Here is a 13652-nt window from a genome sequence, read left to right as displayed (position 1 = left end):
CGGGTCCAGCCTCGTTCTGTCGCGTGTGGCGAGTCAGTTGTCTCAGTGCGACTGTCACTTCCCCCACAGGGCAGCCCTGGCGATTGTGTCAGAAATCACTTCACCGTCGTCCCGAGGGCGTATCGCTGCGCTCTCCATGCCGGTCCACGGGTTTCGTGTTGTCTTCGTGCTGATACCGTGCAGTTTCCATCACTGCAGCATTGTAGTCAGTTTTGAGCTCGGAAGGGTCGGGTCCTCCAACCTTGCCGGTTTCAGGATGGTTGGGCCGCCTGCGGTCCCTGGAAACCGCGCCGACTCCAGCAGGGCCGGTTCTGCCCAGCAGAGGTCGCTCTCTGAGTAACATGCCAGAAACTCACGGAGCTGCCCCGTCCGGCTCAACGGGCCGTTTCTCTCTCATTTTTGGTTGGGCTTTCATCGGGTTTCCAGTTTCAGTAGCTGGCGTTCGATTCCTCACGTCAGGCCCTTTGACATTAAAAAAGGTCAGATCTCTTCTCGTTGCTGCGAGGGCTCTTCACATGGCCTTTACCCGCGGTCTACGGTTACAGCTGCACTCCGCGTCCCAAGGCACAGACGTCAGCTGAGAACGTTCGTTAGACGTTTACTGGTCACTCTGAGGTTTGCTGTTTATATTACAACCGTCTGCTCTCTGTGTCGCTCAAGATACACTTTCGGGGTTGACGTTGAGTTTCTTAAGTTCCTTCACATAGCTGTGAAAGGAAGCTTTACTGCGTTTCACATGGACTTAATTTCCATGTTTAATCACTGTTGTACTTGTTTTTGCTTCAAAAAATATATAATTTCACACATGGGGTTTAATTAAATTTTGTAATCTTGAGGAACTATTTACTTTTCACAATTATCATTTACTCAGATTTCGTATGGCTCCGTGAGCCATACGAATTGGCTTACAGAGCCAAAATTTTAATATTTTACTTATCTATTTTTGGAGGAAGGGAGGGAGAGAAACATCAGCCGGTTGCCTCTCACGCGCCCCCAGGCAGGGACCTGGCCCAGCCCAGACCGATGCCCTGCCCAGGAGTCGAACCTGCGACCTTCCAGTGCATTGTGCCACACCAACCAGGGCAAGCAATGTGTGTCATTGTCCGGTGCCCTTGGTGTGTGTGTTACGGTCATAAGGTGAACGTTACCTGATGCTCGTTTCCGAGGGAGTTAGGAGCCAGAAGTACGTCTCATTGTTTTAATAAGTTGCGTCAACTAGAAGTTTCTTAATGATTATTTGGTTTAAGTTTATTCCGTTCATCAAGAGGGTCATACACAATCAAACGTCACGTGTCAGTCGTTGCCACATGTCCCTGATGTCAGTGCCATGCCTTCGGACGCTGCTGTTCCCGGTGAGGCTCCACTTAGCAGGAAAGTCACCTTCTTGGCTCCGCCCCCAGGACTGACCTGGCTGTGGGGGATCCGCCTCTCAGTTCCTGTCACATGTGTCACACAGTGTGTCCTCCCACCGGTGTCCTCCAGGGACAAGACATCCCTTCCAGGCGAGGAGCGCGCCTCAGCTGCCCTTCTCCAGTGCCCGGGCGCACAGGGTGCCGGGCGGGTGTGTGTGAGCCACGGAGGAGGGCCCCAGAGGCCCCGTCGTCCGGCCACGCCCCTCACATCCGGCCACGCCCCTCAGGGGGGGGTGGCTCCGGGGGAGGTCGGCGCTTCGCTGGGCCTTCTCCAACCTATGGGGACTTACTCGGCTGTGAGCGTTTTATCACCGCACTGCTCTGGAGTCAGCGCAGATGTTCCTTCCAGCAAGTTCCGGAAGCAATGTGCAGACACCGATAGATGGATTATCTCATTAAGGGCACTGTCATTAGTGGCAGAAAGCTTTCCTCTAGTGCTTTGCAAGGAAACAGACCAGTTGGGGGAGAAGACGGCGCACTCTTCAGGGGTTTCTGGACTGGAGGGGGCCCGCGGCCCGCGGTGGGAGGCTGGCTTGTGAGCGGCGGGGGCGCAGTCGACCCACGAGACTGGGCGGGCGTGCGTCCCTGCGCTGGCCGCCTGCCGCCTTCTGCCGCGTGCTGCTCAGCGTGGTGCTCCCACAGGGCAGCTGTCCGAGACTGACAGACAGACAGACAGCTGCCATGGGTGCCTGTCAGAGCACTTAAACAAATTGTTTCAGGCTGAGTTCGACTTTGAGTGACTAGCCAGTTTCTGTGAGCAAAACTGAGGTTTCTTCTATAACGCAAACCCCTTGAAGTAGGAGTCCATCATGTGGTGAAAATTAAGAATTCTGTTAAAAATGGAATAACTCAGGAGACAGAAATGCATAAAAGGTAACATTTGACGGGAAAGGACTTTACCGTCAGCACAGACAAACCGGTCTTCTCGGTCAGAGCTGCAAGTACCCAGAAACCTGAGATGCCCTGTTCCGCTGCTCGAGGAACCGTTTTTGGGTGGAGGTGCTTGTGTAAGCAGCTGTTGAAAAACGAGCAGATGTGACATCTTTATGAAGCTGTAGATCAGGCCTAGGTGGACGTGGTAAGAGCGGATCTGGATTCCGAGTAAAAGGGGGCTAATGGAGATGGGTAACCATGTCGTGTAAACCAAATGGATGCAGACAGACTTGCCTGCCAAACAAAACCGGTCAGGTTCATTCAGGGACGTTCACTTTGATGAGCACCGATGGAAAACCTGGAAATCTTAGCGTCTGCATTCTGCAGTGCTCACCGTCATTCGGGTCCTCACCCCGACGAGGACCCTCCTTCGCTGTTCCTTAATTTTGAATTAATGTCTGTTAATCCCATCTGATGAGATGGGCAGTATCACACCTGCAGACTCCCCCAGATTCCTCGGGGCCCTGCCCTCGCTGGAACAGAGAAGTGTGCCTTCTATCAAGACAGGCAGACACCACCGGGACTGCAGATGTTTACTGAGCCTTCGAAGACCTTTGACTTTCCATCATCACCTTGGCTACATTTTTCTTAAAACGTCAGCCCGCAGTCGTAAGAAGGAGACCCTGAGATAGAAACGCAGTGCTCAGAACACGCCCCTTCCTCGTCAGCTGATGGTGCTCCTGCAGCAGCCGGGGGTCACCCCGCCCCAAGTGCCACTCAGCACGGGCTTTGGGCAGCAGCCCGCTGCTTGGAGTTGACTGTGTTCACCTAGGATTTTATGTTCATGCATGATCGGAAATAAAGTCAACTTCTCTTCCTTATAACGGCAGGACTTCTGACCGTGATTTGACTCTGGGGGAAAAGCGGGCAGGAGTGCACATACTTCCTCCCAGCAGGAAGGGCTTTCGGTCCCCAGTGACCGAGCTTAATATTTTAAATATGTCACATTCTTCAAATCCTGTTTTCTTAACAACAGCTGGCCATAGCTAGTTCGTCACTGTCCCCTTGGGTCGGTTATGGCTCTTTGTGGCTCATCTGGGTCCCCAACTTCCTCCTGTGTCTGCTCCCGAGACCCTCGGTCACTCAGTGTACCCTGTGCCTTTGTACAAGCTGCTCACCTGGGGTGGACCTGCAGGGGCGTGGGCGGGGGCATTGGATCCATGGCCTCCGAGCCGCAGCGTCAAGTTGACCTGCTCTGGGAGTGGGGGCAGGGTTGGCACTCGCCCATCCCCCAGTGATGAACGCTCGTGCGCCCTCAGCCACTTCTTTATGAAGGGGGGAGGCAGTGAGAGAGATTTGCCTCCCCTGCCCTTGGGCCGCCCCTTGGCCCAGGTAACCAGGCCTGAGGGAGGCTGGGCGGGAAGCAGGTCAGAGGCAGGGGCGACCTTGCAGTGGCCTCTGTCTCGGCACGGGACCAGCACCGGTGCCAGTACCACTTTGCACCGTCCTCTGTGCAGACGCTGCGGACTCCGTCTTCCCCGCGTTTCCCCAAGTCCCCCGGTCACTGCTGCCTCGGAAACCGGTGACGGCAGCACCCGAGGGGAGTTTCTCTGCGCAGGGCTCCCAGTAACGTCTCGAACACTCTTGCAATCTTCCTTGGAAGGGTCTCCAGTTTGACCTGCAGGGTGTCGTTTGCCGGTCAGCCTTCCCATGTAAGTGTCTTTCCGATGCCAGCCTGAGGCGGGGGGCTCTTTGCCAGGAGGGCAGCTGTGCCTCACTTGGCCACCGTCAAAGGGCAGGAGTTCCGTCCTTCCGGCTGTGGGTGGAGGTAGTCGCGGCCATACCCACAGGTGGGCAGAGCGTCCCTGCAGGGCTGCCGAGCCACGGGGTCTGGCCTCCGTCCCTCTGGGCCGACCAGCGGCGAGCAAGAAGGATGCGGCCTTTGGCCGGGGGGCCCTTCCAGCCCCAGCTGCCCCGAAGGCCAGAGCTTCCCGTGGTCAGCAGCACCTCCAGCGCCCAGGGCCTCCGTGCTGCAGCCCTGAGGGGAGGGGCCGGGTGGGGGCGGCCACTCCAGCGTCACTAAGAACATTTCCTTTCCCTTCGCTGTGCGAATAATTGCTCTGAACCAAGTGGGAGGCTGAGGACGTGATTGTGTTGTGGACCAGGGTACTTTCTAGCTCTCGTTTTGCTCTCGTTTCGTTCAAAGCCTGAGGCATCATTCTTCATATTGAGTTGTTAATAATTAATTGTCACTATTTTTATTTCTCCACAAAATGAATCATTTATTTTCTATAACCTCTGCACATGATTGAATAGTGAAATGAATTTTTAAAATCAATTTTACAAGGTACTTTCAATCCCTTATCTCATGTCACTGATTTTCAGTCTTACTAAATAGCCAGTGAAGCTATGAAAATACAATCGGTAAAGACCAGGTGTTATAACTCTTAAATTTCTAAACAGGAACGAAAGCACAGGAATCCCATCATATGTCACCTTTTAGGCAGCTGTGTTGAGGCCAACACAGCATCAACAGGAAAAACACCATTCCGTTGTTTTCCCAGGAACGGTGCTGGGCCGCCGGTGCCAAGGGAGTCAGCCCTTCCACCGGCCCGCTCGGCAGGGAGCCTTTGACCCCTTGCTGCAGAGACGCCTCCTCATTTCTCCTCAGATGGGTTAACAATTTAACAGTGTGGTGTTGCCAGTTTAGAAGGATTCACCCGAGTCCTATTAAGCACTAGCATAATTGCCCCTCTCCTGGATTGGGCTTCTTTCAAATAGCTCCCTGCTTACACCAACACAGCTCTCCGAGATTCTGCAAAATGTCTGTGGCTGGTAATCCCTAATCACTTCCTAATGCTGATTGTCCACAGTTTCAGATAATATAAAAATGTAACAGCTTTTAAACATTCTTAGTATGGTAGTCACTGTCATAAGTAGAGATTAAAAAACTCATTTTCGTGAAATGCTTTAACATAAGGCCCTTCTTTTCCCAAGACTTCCCACTTGAAGATGCAACAAAGTAACAATTTTAGACAGCCTGAGCGACTTGGCTTCAATGTAGCATTCAGTCATTCGCCAGCCATTTGAACACACACCAGGTCCATGAACGTGGGAACCGGAGAAACAGGAAGGTCCACTGGGCATGACTCCTCCCTGCAAGGAGCTCGGGTGAGAGGCAACACAACCAGAATGTCACAGTGCAGTGTGTCCTCAGCCCAGGGCAGTGGGGACATGATCGTGGAATGACAACGCAGGGAAAGCTATGCCCAGGCAGAACAAGGGCCCCCCCAGGAGAGGTGGGGACGTGTGTGCTCATTTTGAAGGCTCATTTCACGAGGTGACTGGGCGCCATGCAGAGTCACTGGTGTTTTCTGGTGAGGGAGAAGCAGGAAGTGAGTCTGGGTACAGGTGGGCAGGCCTTCCCGAGACCGGCGCGGAGGCTGGCCCTGCATCCCGGAAGACGGGAATGAGACCGCGTTTGTACTTGTGTGTTTCCATCCTTCTGGAGGGGTGCGGAAGGAGCGGGGACAGTGTTTGGGGTGTCAACTAGTTTTTACTGGGGCCACATCAGCCTCACAGATGCCTTCAAAGGGCCAAATGTAATTTCACGTCCTTAACGGTTAAGGGTAGTTACATTTATACAGTTCTAAAATTAGTTCAGCCCTTTGAAGGCGACCTCGAGGTTGATGTGGCCCCCAGTGAAAATGACTTTGACACTGCTGTCCTAGGTGAGTGTGGAATGAACGCCTCGCTGGGGGCATGTGTTTGACAGAGGAGAGAAACTGTCTTCGTAAGGGACTGCATTTCTGTGGCCGGGGCAAAGCCGCCTAGGTGTGGTGAGGATGTGGGCGGAGACAGCCACTGGGGGGGCCCTCGGGGGCGGGGTCGCTTGCAGTGTCAGGAGTGCTGAGTTCAACTAATAAGAGAAGCCAGCAAATTACTTAGCTTCACGGGGATTTTTGCAAAATTTTTATTGTAATTACTACATAAACTAGCTTCATTAAATTCATGTGAAATCTTTACAGAAAGCACATTAAAATACGAGTAACTGTTTTCTTAATGTATTTAATGGGGAAAACCCCTTTTCTTTAAAGTAGCCGTGGTCTTACATTACTCTGAATAGTTTTCGTTTTTACAGCACAATAGAATAATGCCATTACAATATTCCTATGAGTGAACTCCTCGCTCTAAAACCCTCAAAAGTCATGGACTGGAACTGCTGCCAGGCCGGTCTCGGCCGCTGGGAGGGGTCTGCGGGCCACCCCGGCTCACCGGAGTGGCTTCGCCGGAGTGGCATATACAACTTGCTGTCGGCCTGTTGTTTTAATTCCATTGACGTTATTGTGCTTTTCAATAAAACAACTTTCTTCAGTTAAAATATATGGAGATGATTTTCTGCTACTCAAAGTTTGAAATGTAACCTGCCATTCATTAGATATGGGTGCTAGTGACCATGAATGCGGTGATGGTGCAATTTAAAATGATGCTCAAACCTGAGTGTGATGCGTGCTGCTTTAGGGGGAGGAAGCAAAGTGGGTTGTGATGAGAATGTCTTTTCTTAAAATATGGTCTACCGTATGTTTAAGATTTTTTTCAAGCGAGTAAGTGTGAAGCTGTCATCGGCTCTGTCCAGCGGTGCATGGACTGGGCAGCCTTCGCCCAGCAACCGGAAGGGCACCATGAGGGCGGTGTGAGGCAGAGGGCCCCGCACTCTGCGGCCGGGCAGGGCGGGGCAAGCGGGCTGTCCGCCCAGGGAGAGGAAGGGCAAGGGCAAGGGCAAGGGCGTTATTCCACTGCACCTTCTTTCTGGGGGGTGGGGGTCCCACCCCTGGTGCCGGGAGCTCCCTTTAAGTGAATTTTCCTTAACTGTCGTCATACAAAGTCATCTTTTCTTTGATGGTATCAAGCTCATTAAAATATAATTTAAAATATGTTTGAGTTCAACTGCATGAAGAGCTCTTTTTATGTATTGCATTTCTTCTGTTTTTAAACACACACATCAGTAACAAAACTTAACAATGCAATTATTTTCCTTCCAGATTTATTCCTCACGACATTATCTGCCTCGGGTACCTCCCAGTTCGAGATATGGAAAAATGTGGTAAGGAATCTTCTCTCTGAAGCATTTTTAAATGATGACTTTCAGTGAGAGCACACAGTTTTAGACAATAAAATGAAAGCGGTCGCTTGGTCGGTTGGTTTCGACAATAAATAGAACAACTTTAAGAGCCTTTGGTTGCATTGCTGCGTTCAAACTGCCGACTCTGCTGCTGAAGAGAATGCATCATCCAGCTCCAGGTCCTCGGCAGGCGCTCGGGCCGGCCCGCCAGTCTCACCACCGGGCCCACTGACGCGGCTGTTGACCGGGCACCTGCTGGGCTCTGTCAGCTGCTGAGAGGGGACTGTCGGCTCATCTGTCCCCACCATGCTGTCGTGAAGAAAAGCCTTTTTGAAAGATTAATTCCTCCTCTTTGCCATGAGACTTATATAAAGAAAAAAAAAACTAAGAAGAAAACAGGTACTAAACTTATCGCCTAGGTGACCAAGATTAAGGAGTCTTTCTGTGTGTGTGTGTGTGTGTGTGTGTGTGTGTGTGTGTGTGTGTGTGTTAAATTGCGAGTAGAAGATTCCCAAACTGGAGTCATGGTTTTGTTTTATTTGTAGCTGGATAGATTATATGAAAGAGCAATCAATGAAGATGAAACCAGCTAGATCTTAAAGCTGAGTTTCAGGCTCCATAGGAAAGGCAGGGCCTGAGGATGGGCCAGGCAGGCTGGCTGCCACACACCTGGTCCGGGCACTTCCCCCGGCTCCCAGGGGGCCTCCACCACGGAGGGCCGGCAAGGGCTCCACGCGGAGCCATGTGCAGGGGGGGCCCGGCGAGCCGTGGGCGCCGAGCAGGTTTTAGGTTCATATCTCTTCGTTTCCAGCTGTTTCCTGTTGACTGTCTTTTATTCCGTCCACATTAAATCCCTACCACTTACAGATTTTTATTAAGTTACTGGTGAAAACTAAGCCGACAAAAGGAATGCAAAGCACAAGCTTGTGGAGGGAGAGTCATTAGTAGCCGCCCCTGGTGGCGCAGGGGGAGGGGCAGAGCTTGGCTTGCAGGTGGCCAGGGCTCCTGGGCACAGTGCCGGGAGGTGCCCGCTGCCCCTGGGTGGAGACACTTCCAGTGGGAAACACTTGCAGGTTCAACAACCCAGTGGGCAGCGCGGTCCCTGGAGGCAGCGTGGAGGGCAGGTGTTCAGCTCTGGGCGAGGCACATTGGCCTGGGGGGAGGCGCAGATGCACTTACTCGCCCCTGCGCTGCGCTTGCTTGTGTTGCGGTGACGGGAGCCGTGCGTTGCAGTGATTTCTATGTGGCGCAGCAAAAGCCTAAAATTACTTATTCCTCGCTTTAGTTAAGACCCTGTATTTCACACTTGACCAGTGAATTACGATGGCCTAATCCAGAGTTCTCCGCCTTCCACAGGACGGGAGCTTCTCTCTCAGCACCGAACTTCAGGCGCCGCAGGCCCTGGTGGTGGTCGGGCAGTCGGCCTTCGCAGACTTCGGTAAGGCCTTCCTTCCACCTTCCGCTCTCCCCTCCCTGCGACCTGGTCACTGTCCTCCCGCGCACCCGAAGTCACTGCAGCAGGAGTGTAGAGTTGCCTCACGGGGATTTCGACGCGGGTCTCCATGCTGTACCGGAATTCAGTTCCGTTGCTTTGCGTATCACTTCAATCTAGAGCACATTTCTGGTGCCCAAGGTGTGGTCTTCGGCGCAGACCGTCAGGTGATAGGACACGTGACATTATTCTTTCACTTGCTGATTGACCTGAGTGGCCGGGTCAGTGACGGCAGGCCCCCGAGAGCCTGTCTGCAGGGCGGTGTGGTGGCCCAGCCTGTGTCCGGGGCTGCGCGTGGGCTGGTCAGTGCCCTGCCCTCAACAAAGTTGTTAGCAGCTTTACTTTAAATTTTTTTAAATTGCACTAAACTTAGACATTTACAAGTTGGTATTTTTAAATGTGCAGAATATAGAACGTAGTCGGGTAAGAAACACTGTATCTCTTCCCAGTTTTTAATAACCCGAGGTGAGGTATGAGTAGGCGTTTAACTTACCGATAAACTTTAAGTGAGTTCCCACAACGTCTGCTTAAAAGTCCCCGTGTTCTTAGTCGGGTGTTATCAAAAAATAAGATTGTGTGAGTCCCAAAAAGCAGACGGCCCCGAATATGTTTGTGAATATTAATATGCACAGAATGTGCATTTTCCTGCATATTTGAACAAGTCTGAGAACTGCATCTTGCCCTTTACCACCCCGCCTCCTCCTCCCCTTGAAGCAGGTCCTGGGAGGTGACTGACAGGCGGGAAGTCCGCGTGACCCCAGAACCTCGTCATTCATTATGCTCCAACGCGCAGACGCTGCAGCTCACAGGCAGCGTCCCCGTCCGGAACTGCGGGCTTGGGCGGCTCCCAGCTCATTCGGGTGGTCTGGGAATGGAAGTTTTTTACAGCTATGATGAAGTTTTTAGCTCCTAACATAAAATATTAAAAGATGTTTTTAAAATCCGCTCTAAAAGTAGGCCATGCTGGTATATCCAAAATGATGTGGTAGCATGGTTCGAAATCGCCTCAGGATCCTTTAGCAAATAAAGAAAGGAAATCACCGCAGTCACACACTGCTGAACGGCGGGGACATGTCCTGGGAAGTGGCGGACAGGTGGTTCCGGCGTTATTCAAACGCTAGGCTGCGCAGACCGGCACAGCGTGCGGCCTGAATCCTGCAGAAACGCAGCGCGATGGGGAGTGTGTGTGTATCTCAGCCATTCTAAGCTCCATATGAAAAACGAAGAACGGCGTGCCGTGTGTGGCGCTTACCGCGAGTGGAGCCTGCAGGACCCGAGGTGGCTCTGGGCCAGCGAGGGCACATGGATGCGGAGGCCCGTCGTCACCGCGCACTGCCGTAGACGTCACAAGCTCTGTGCGCTTCAGCACCGCGGAATCCGCGAAGTAACCGGATTACATGGAGCACCGTGGGAGGAAATGAGGCCTTCAGGAGACGTGGTGAGCGCGAGGCGTGTGAGGCAGCTGCTGGCGTTAACACAGGGTCGCAGCGGGCCCCGTCTTTCATGAGTAGGACGCCCTGAACCCGCGGTGGGAAGTGCAGCCTAGTGAACACAGGAGCCGCAGCACAGCCGCGTGTAACCGAGCGCGGTGCTGTAGGGACTGCACGCGCGTCCGCGATGGGCGGCACGGTCGGCCCGTCCACACGCCCACGTTGCGTGGCGCTGTGACGTGGCTGCGGCGTCACTCGGTGGCAGGTTTTTCCAGCTCCCTTTCCTCCTGCAGGACAGTCGTGCACAGGGTTCGTCGTCGACCAAATGTCGTCATGTGACGAGTGACTGTTCAAACTAATAATACTGTTATTTCCTTTATAAGACAAGGAAATACTTTCCCAGAAATCAGCCAAATAAAACCCCACAGGGCCCCAGCGGCTCTGCCTCAGCGGAGCATCTGCGGGTTGGAGAACCTGTGGACCAAAGGGTCACAGCTTTGCTTCCGGGCAGGGCACAGGTTCGCCTCCTGCTGCGGGTTCGATCCCTGGTCGGCGTCTCTCTCTCTCTCTTCCCCCCCTTCCCTACCTCTCTAAAAGCCATGAAAACATGTCCTCCAGTGAGGGTAAAAATAAAGTAACTCCATAGAATGTTACAGAACCAGTGAAAATGATGACCCTGAAGATTCTGTTAGCAGAGCAGAACAAGATGTTGTGCAGCATTATCAGCCTTTTAAAAGACGGACTAAAAAGAAATAGATCGAATCACAATGGCTGTGTTAAAGCAGAATGACAGGTTAGTTCCTGTTTTCCAGATTTTCTGTTACGTGTTCCGACTGATTTAAATGTTAATTTAATAATGAAAAAGCCAATTATAAAAGACCAGTAGTTAATAATGGCAAGAAGTGTCCTTAAAGCGTTGTTGGGTTTTTTGTCGCGCTGCTTCTGAGCCTTATCCTCCATTCGCCCCTCGGAGCTCCCCGACCCCTCCTCTTGAGAAGGTCTCGCACCTGCTCCCCGGCTCTCATGCCGGCGTCAGGCCCCTGTTATGGCGGAGATAGCGCACCCGCTGCGTGGAAGGCAGCCGGGGTCTTTAAGGGGAGGGCCTTGCCTTTAGGAAATTTGCGGCCTAGGTAGGAAGACAAAAGGCAAACATGTAAAAAAAACCAGCAGGATAAAGACACAAGTAGCTGCTGCTGTACAGGGTACACCAGACCGCACCCCACGGTCCCGTGTGAAGTTGGTGCCTCAAACAAGGCGCCGGCAGGGACTCCAGTCCAGGCTGAGCGAGACCAGGGCTCAGGGGGCACGGGGTTTGTCTGGGCTTCAGAGGCCGTCCGCGGGCGGCTCGGGTAGATGGGCGTGTGACCCAGGGGTGAGGCGTGTGGCCGAGGGGCATGGGGCTTGAGTAAGCCAGCCTGGCTCAAGCAGAGTGTCTGTAAAAGTGTGGAGAAGCGAAAGTGGACTGTGGACACGTGGGGTGACCTAGCGAGTCACAGAGGGGCCGAGTGCTGCTGTCCTTCCGTGGAAGCAGGCGGAGGCCGCAGGGACGTTGGGACACTCTGTGTTAGTGTCCTTTTGGATCAGCGGTGGAGAGCACAGTGGGGCAGCGTCTGCTGGTCCCGTGGGTTCCCCAGAAACCAGAATTTCCTGGGCAGGGAGTAGGGACTCGGGAAGGTTGTTTGAACTCTGAGGTGCCTGAGGTTTTTTATATCAGAGGAGAGGCAGATGTAGACTGCTTTAACGTGCGGACTTGAAAGACACCCTAGACAGGGCTGGCTGGTGTCCCCGAGCTGGGCGTGGTGGCTGCTGCTGCTGCTGAGGGGCGGGGCCCGCCTCCTGCTGGCCTCTGCAGCCCCCAGGCGCCTTCCGCAGGTCGGCGGGCATCTTCCGGGAGACACACTGCGTGGACGCCCCTTCTAAACTGTGTATCGAGTCTTTTCCCAGGTGGGTCAGAATGTCAAATTCTAGAATTTCTACAAATTAGGTGATATGTCTTTATTAAATTACAGAGGACCAAAAATCAAGAAGAATAAGGTACATTTTTTTTCTATGAAAGAAAAAATGACACACAACCAGACTTAGAGTAAACACGTTTTAACTTTGTATCTAATGCCAGACGTACTGGAAATCAATGAAAAGCTACAACGCTGGAGAGAGGACAGAAACCCTCTCGGAACACGAGCGTTTCCTGCAGATGGAACCGCGTCGCGACCCTCGTAATACACACACTTATCGGTCCCAATCTGCTGACGCCTGTGCATCGATCACCATCATTCTCCCGCTTCATTCTCCAAGTGGAGGGGGGCCCGGCTTCCTGTTGGTGAAGCCTGGGCATCGTCAGTCAGTCCCCAGCACCACCCTGTAGAAAGCAAAGGTGCTAGTGAAAAGTTGTCTTTCACGACCGTTATTCACATTTTGGAAAATACTGAACCCCTTAAAGGCGGTGTTTCGGGTGGTCGAGAGCAAAGCATGCTCGGTGCAGTTTCACTCTTGGGTGTGTTTGGAAGCTTTGGGGAGACTTGCTAAGAGGACATGCAGCCAACCCGGTCGAGGCCGGGTGACTGAGCCAGGGCCCCCCCCCCAGGGGGGTGGAGGGCAGGGGTCATATCCAGGCTGGACATATCCAGGGGTCATGTCGGCGGAGTGGCTGTTGGGGAGAGAGGAAGAGCCGTGAGGGTGGCTTCTAGGTCTGGGGCTGGAGCCGCTGTCCGCAGGCGGCCCCTTCCCAGGGGCAGGGGTGGGGCAGGAAGCCGAGCTCTGCAGTCGCTGGTGGCTCTGTCTTGGACAGGTCAGCTTTGAGGGGTCTGTTAGACCCCAAACCCAGATACCAGTGGGGAACAGAGGCTCTGAAGAGACAGGGTTCGACCTCAGCATAGCCCCGTTTAAATGCCTTTAGAGGATGGGTAAGGAATGAGGGAGTGCCGGACTCACAGGACCCCCGCTTCCCACCCTTGTCAGAGGAACTGCACTCCAGCCCACGGGCCTCTTAGGCATTCTTCCCACCGGCCAGGCGCAAAGGGCCCCACCCCCGCCCCAAGGTCCTTTGCCTTTGTTCATTCCTCTGCTTAGTTCTCTTCCTCCAGTGTTCCTTGTGGCTCACTCCCTCACCCTCTTCTAGTCTTGCTAAAAATGCCGCCTTCTCCAGGAAGCCTTCCCTGACTGCTCTGTTTAAAGTGGGACCTCTTTCCCTCCTCCTTTTCCTCCACAGCCGTGGTCAGCACCCATGCCAGTGGGGCGCCCTCTCCAGACTCCGCCCCACGGCTGCGCTTGGTTCATGGCTGCAACCCAGACCTGCAGCACGGCAGCCCCATTGCGAACACTCG

General features: G+C 53.3%; 1 protein-coding gene across 1 annotated transcript in view; it reads left to right on the top strand.

Moving 5' to 3' along the window:
• ITFG1 (integrin alpha FG-GAP repeat containing 1) overlaps nt 1-13652 on the top strand; it is a 75131-nt gene that overhangs the window by 27679 nt on the left and 33800 nt on the right. The window contains exons 7-8 of the mRNA XM_037144881.2: nt 7328-7389; nt 8764-8845. Coding sequence (XP_037000776.2) covers nt 7328-7389; nt 8764-8845 — 144 coding nt within the window. The remainder of the gene's footprint in view (nt 1-7327; nt 7390-8763; nt 8846-13652) is intronic.

This window comes from Artibeus jamaicensis, unplaced genomic scaffold (genome assembly GCF_021234435.1).
Source record: "Artibeus jamaicensis isolate MK-2021 breed Jamaican fruit bat unplaced genomic scaffold, CSHL_Jam_final contig_755, whole genome shotgun sequence".
Lineage (NCBI taxonomy): Eukaryota > Metazoa > Chordata > Mammalia > Chiroptera > Phyllostomidae > Artibeus > Artibeus jamaicensis.
The sequence above is the reverse complement of the archived record's forward strand: the minus strand, read 5'-3'. Positions and strand labels throughout refer to the sequence as shown.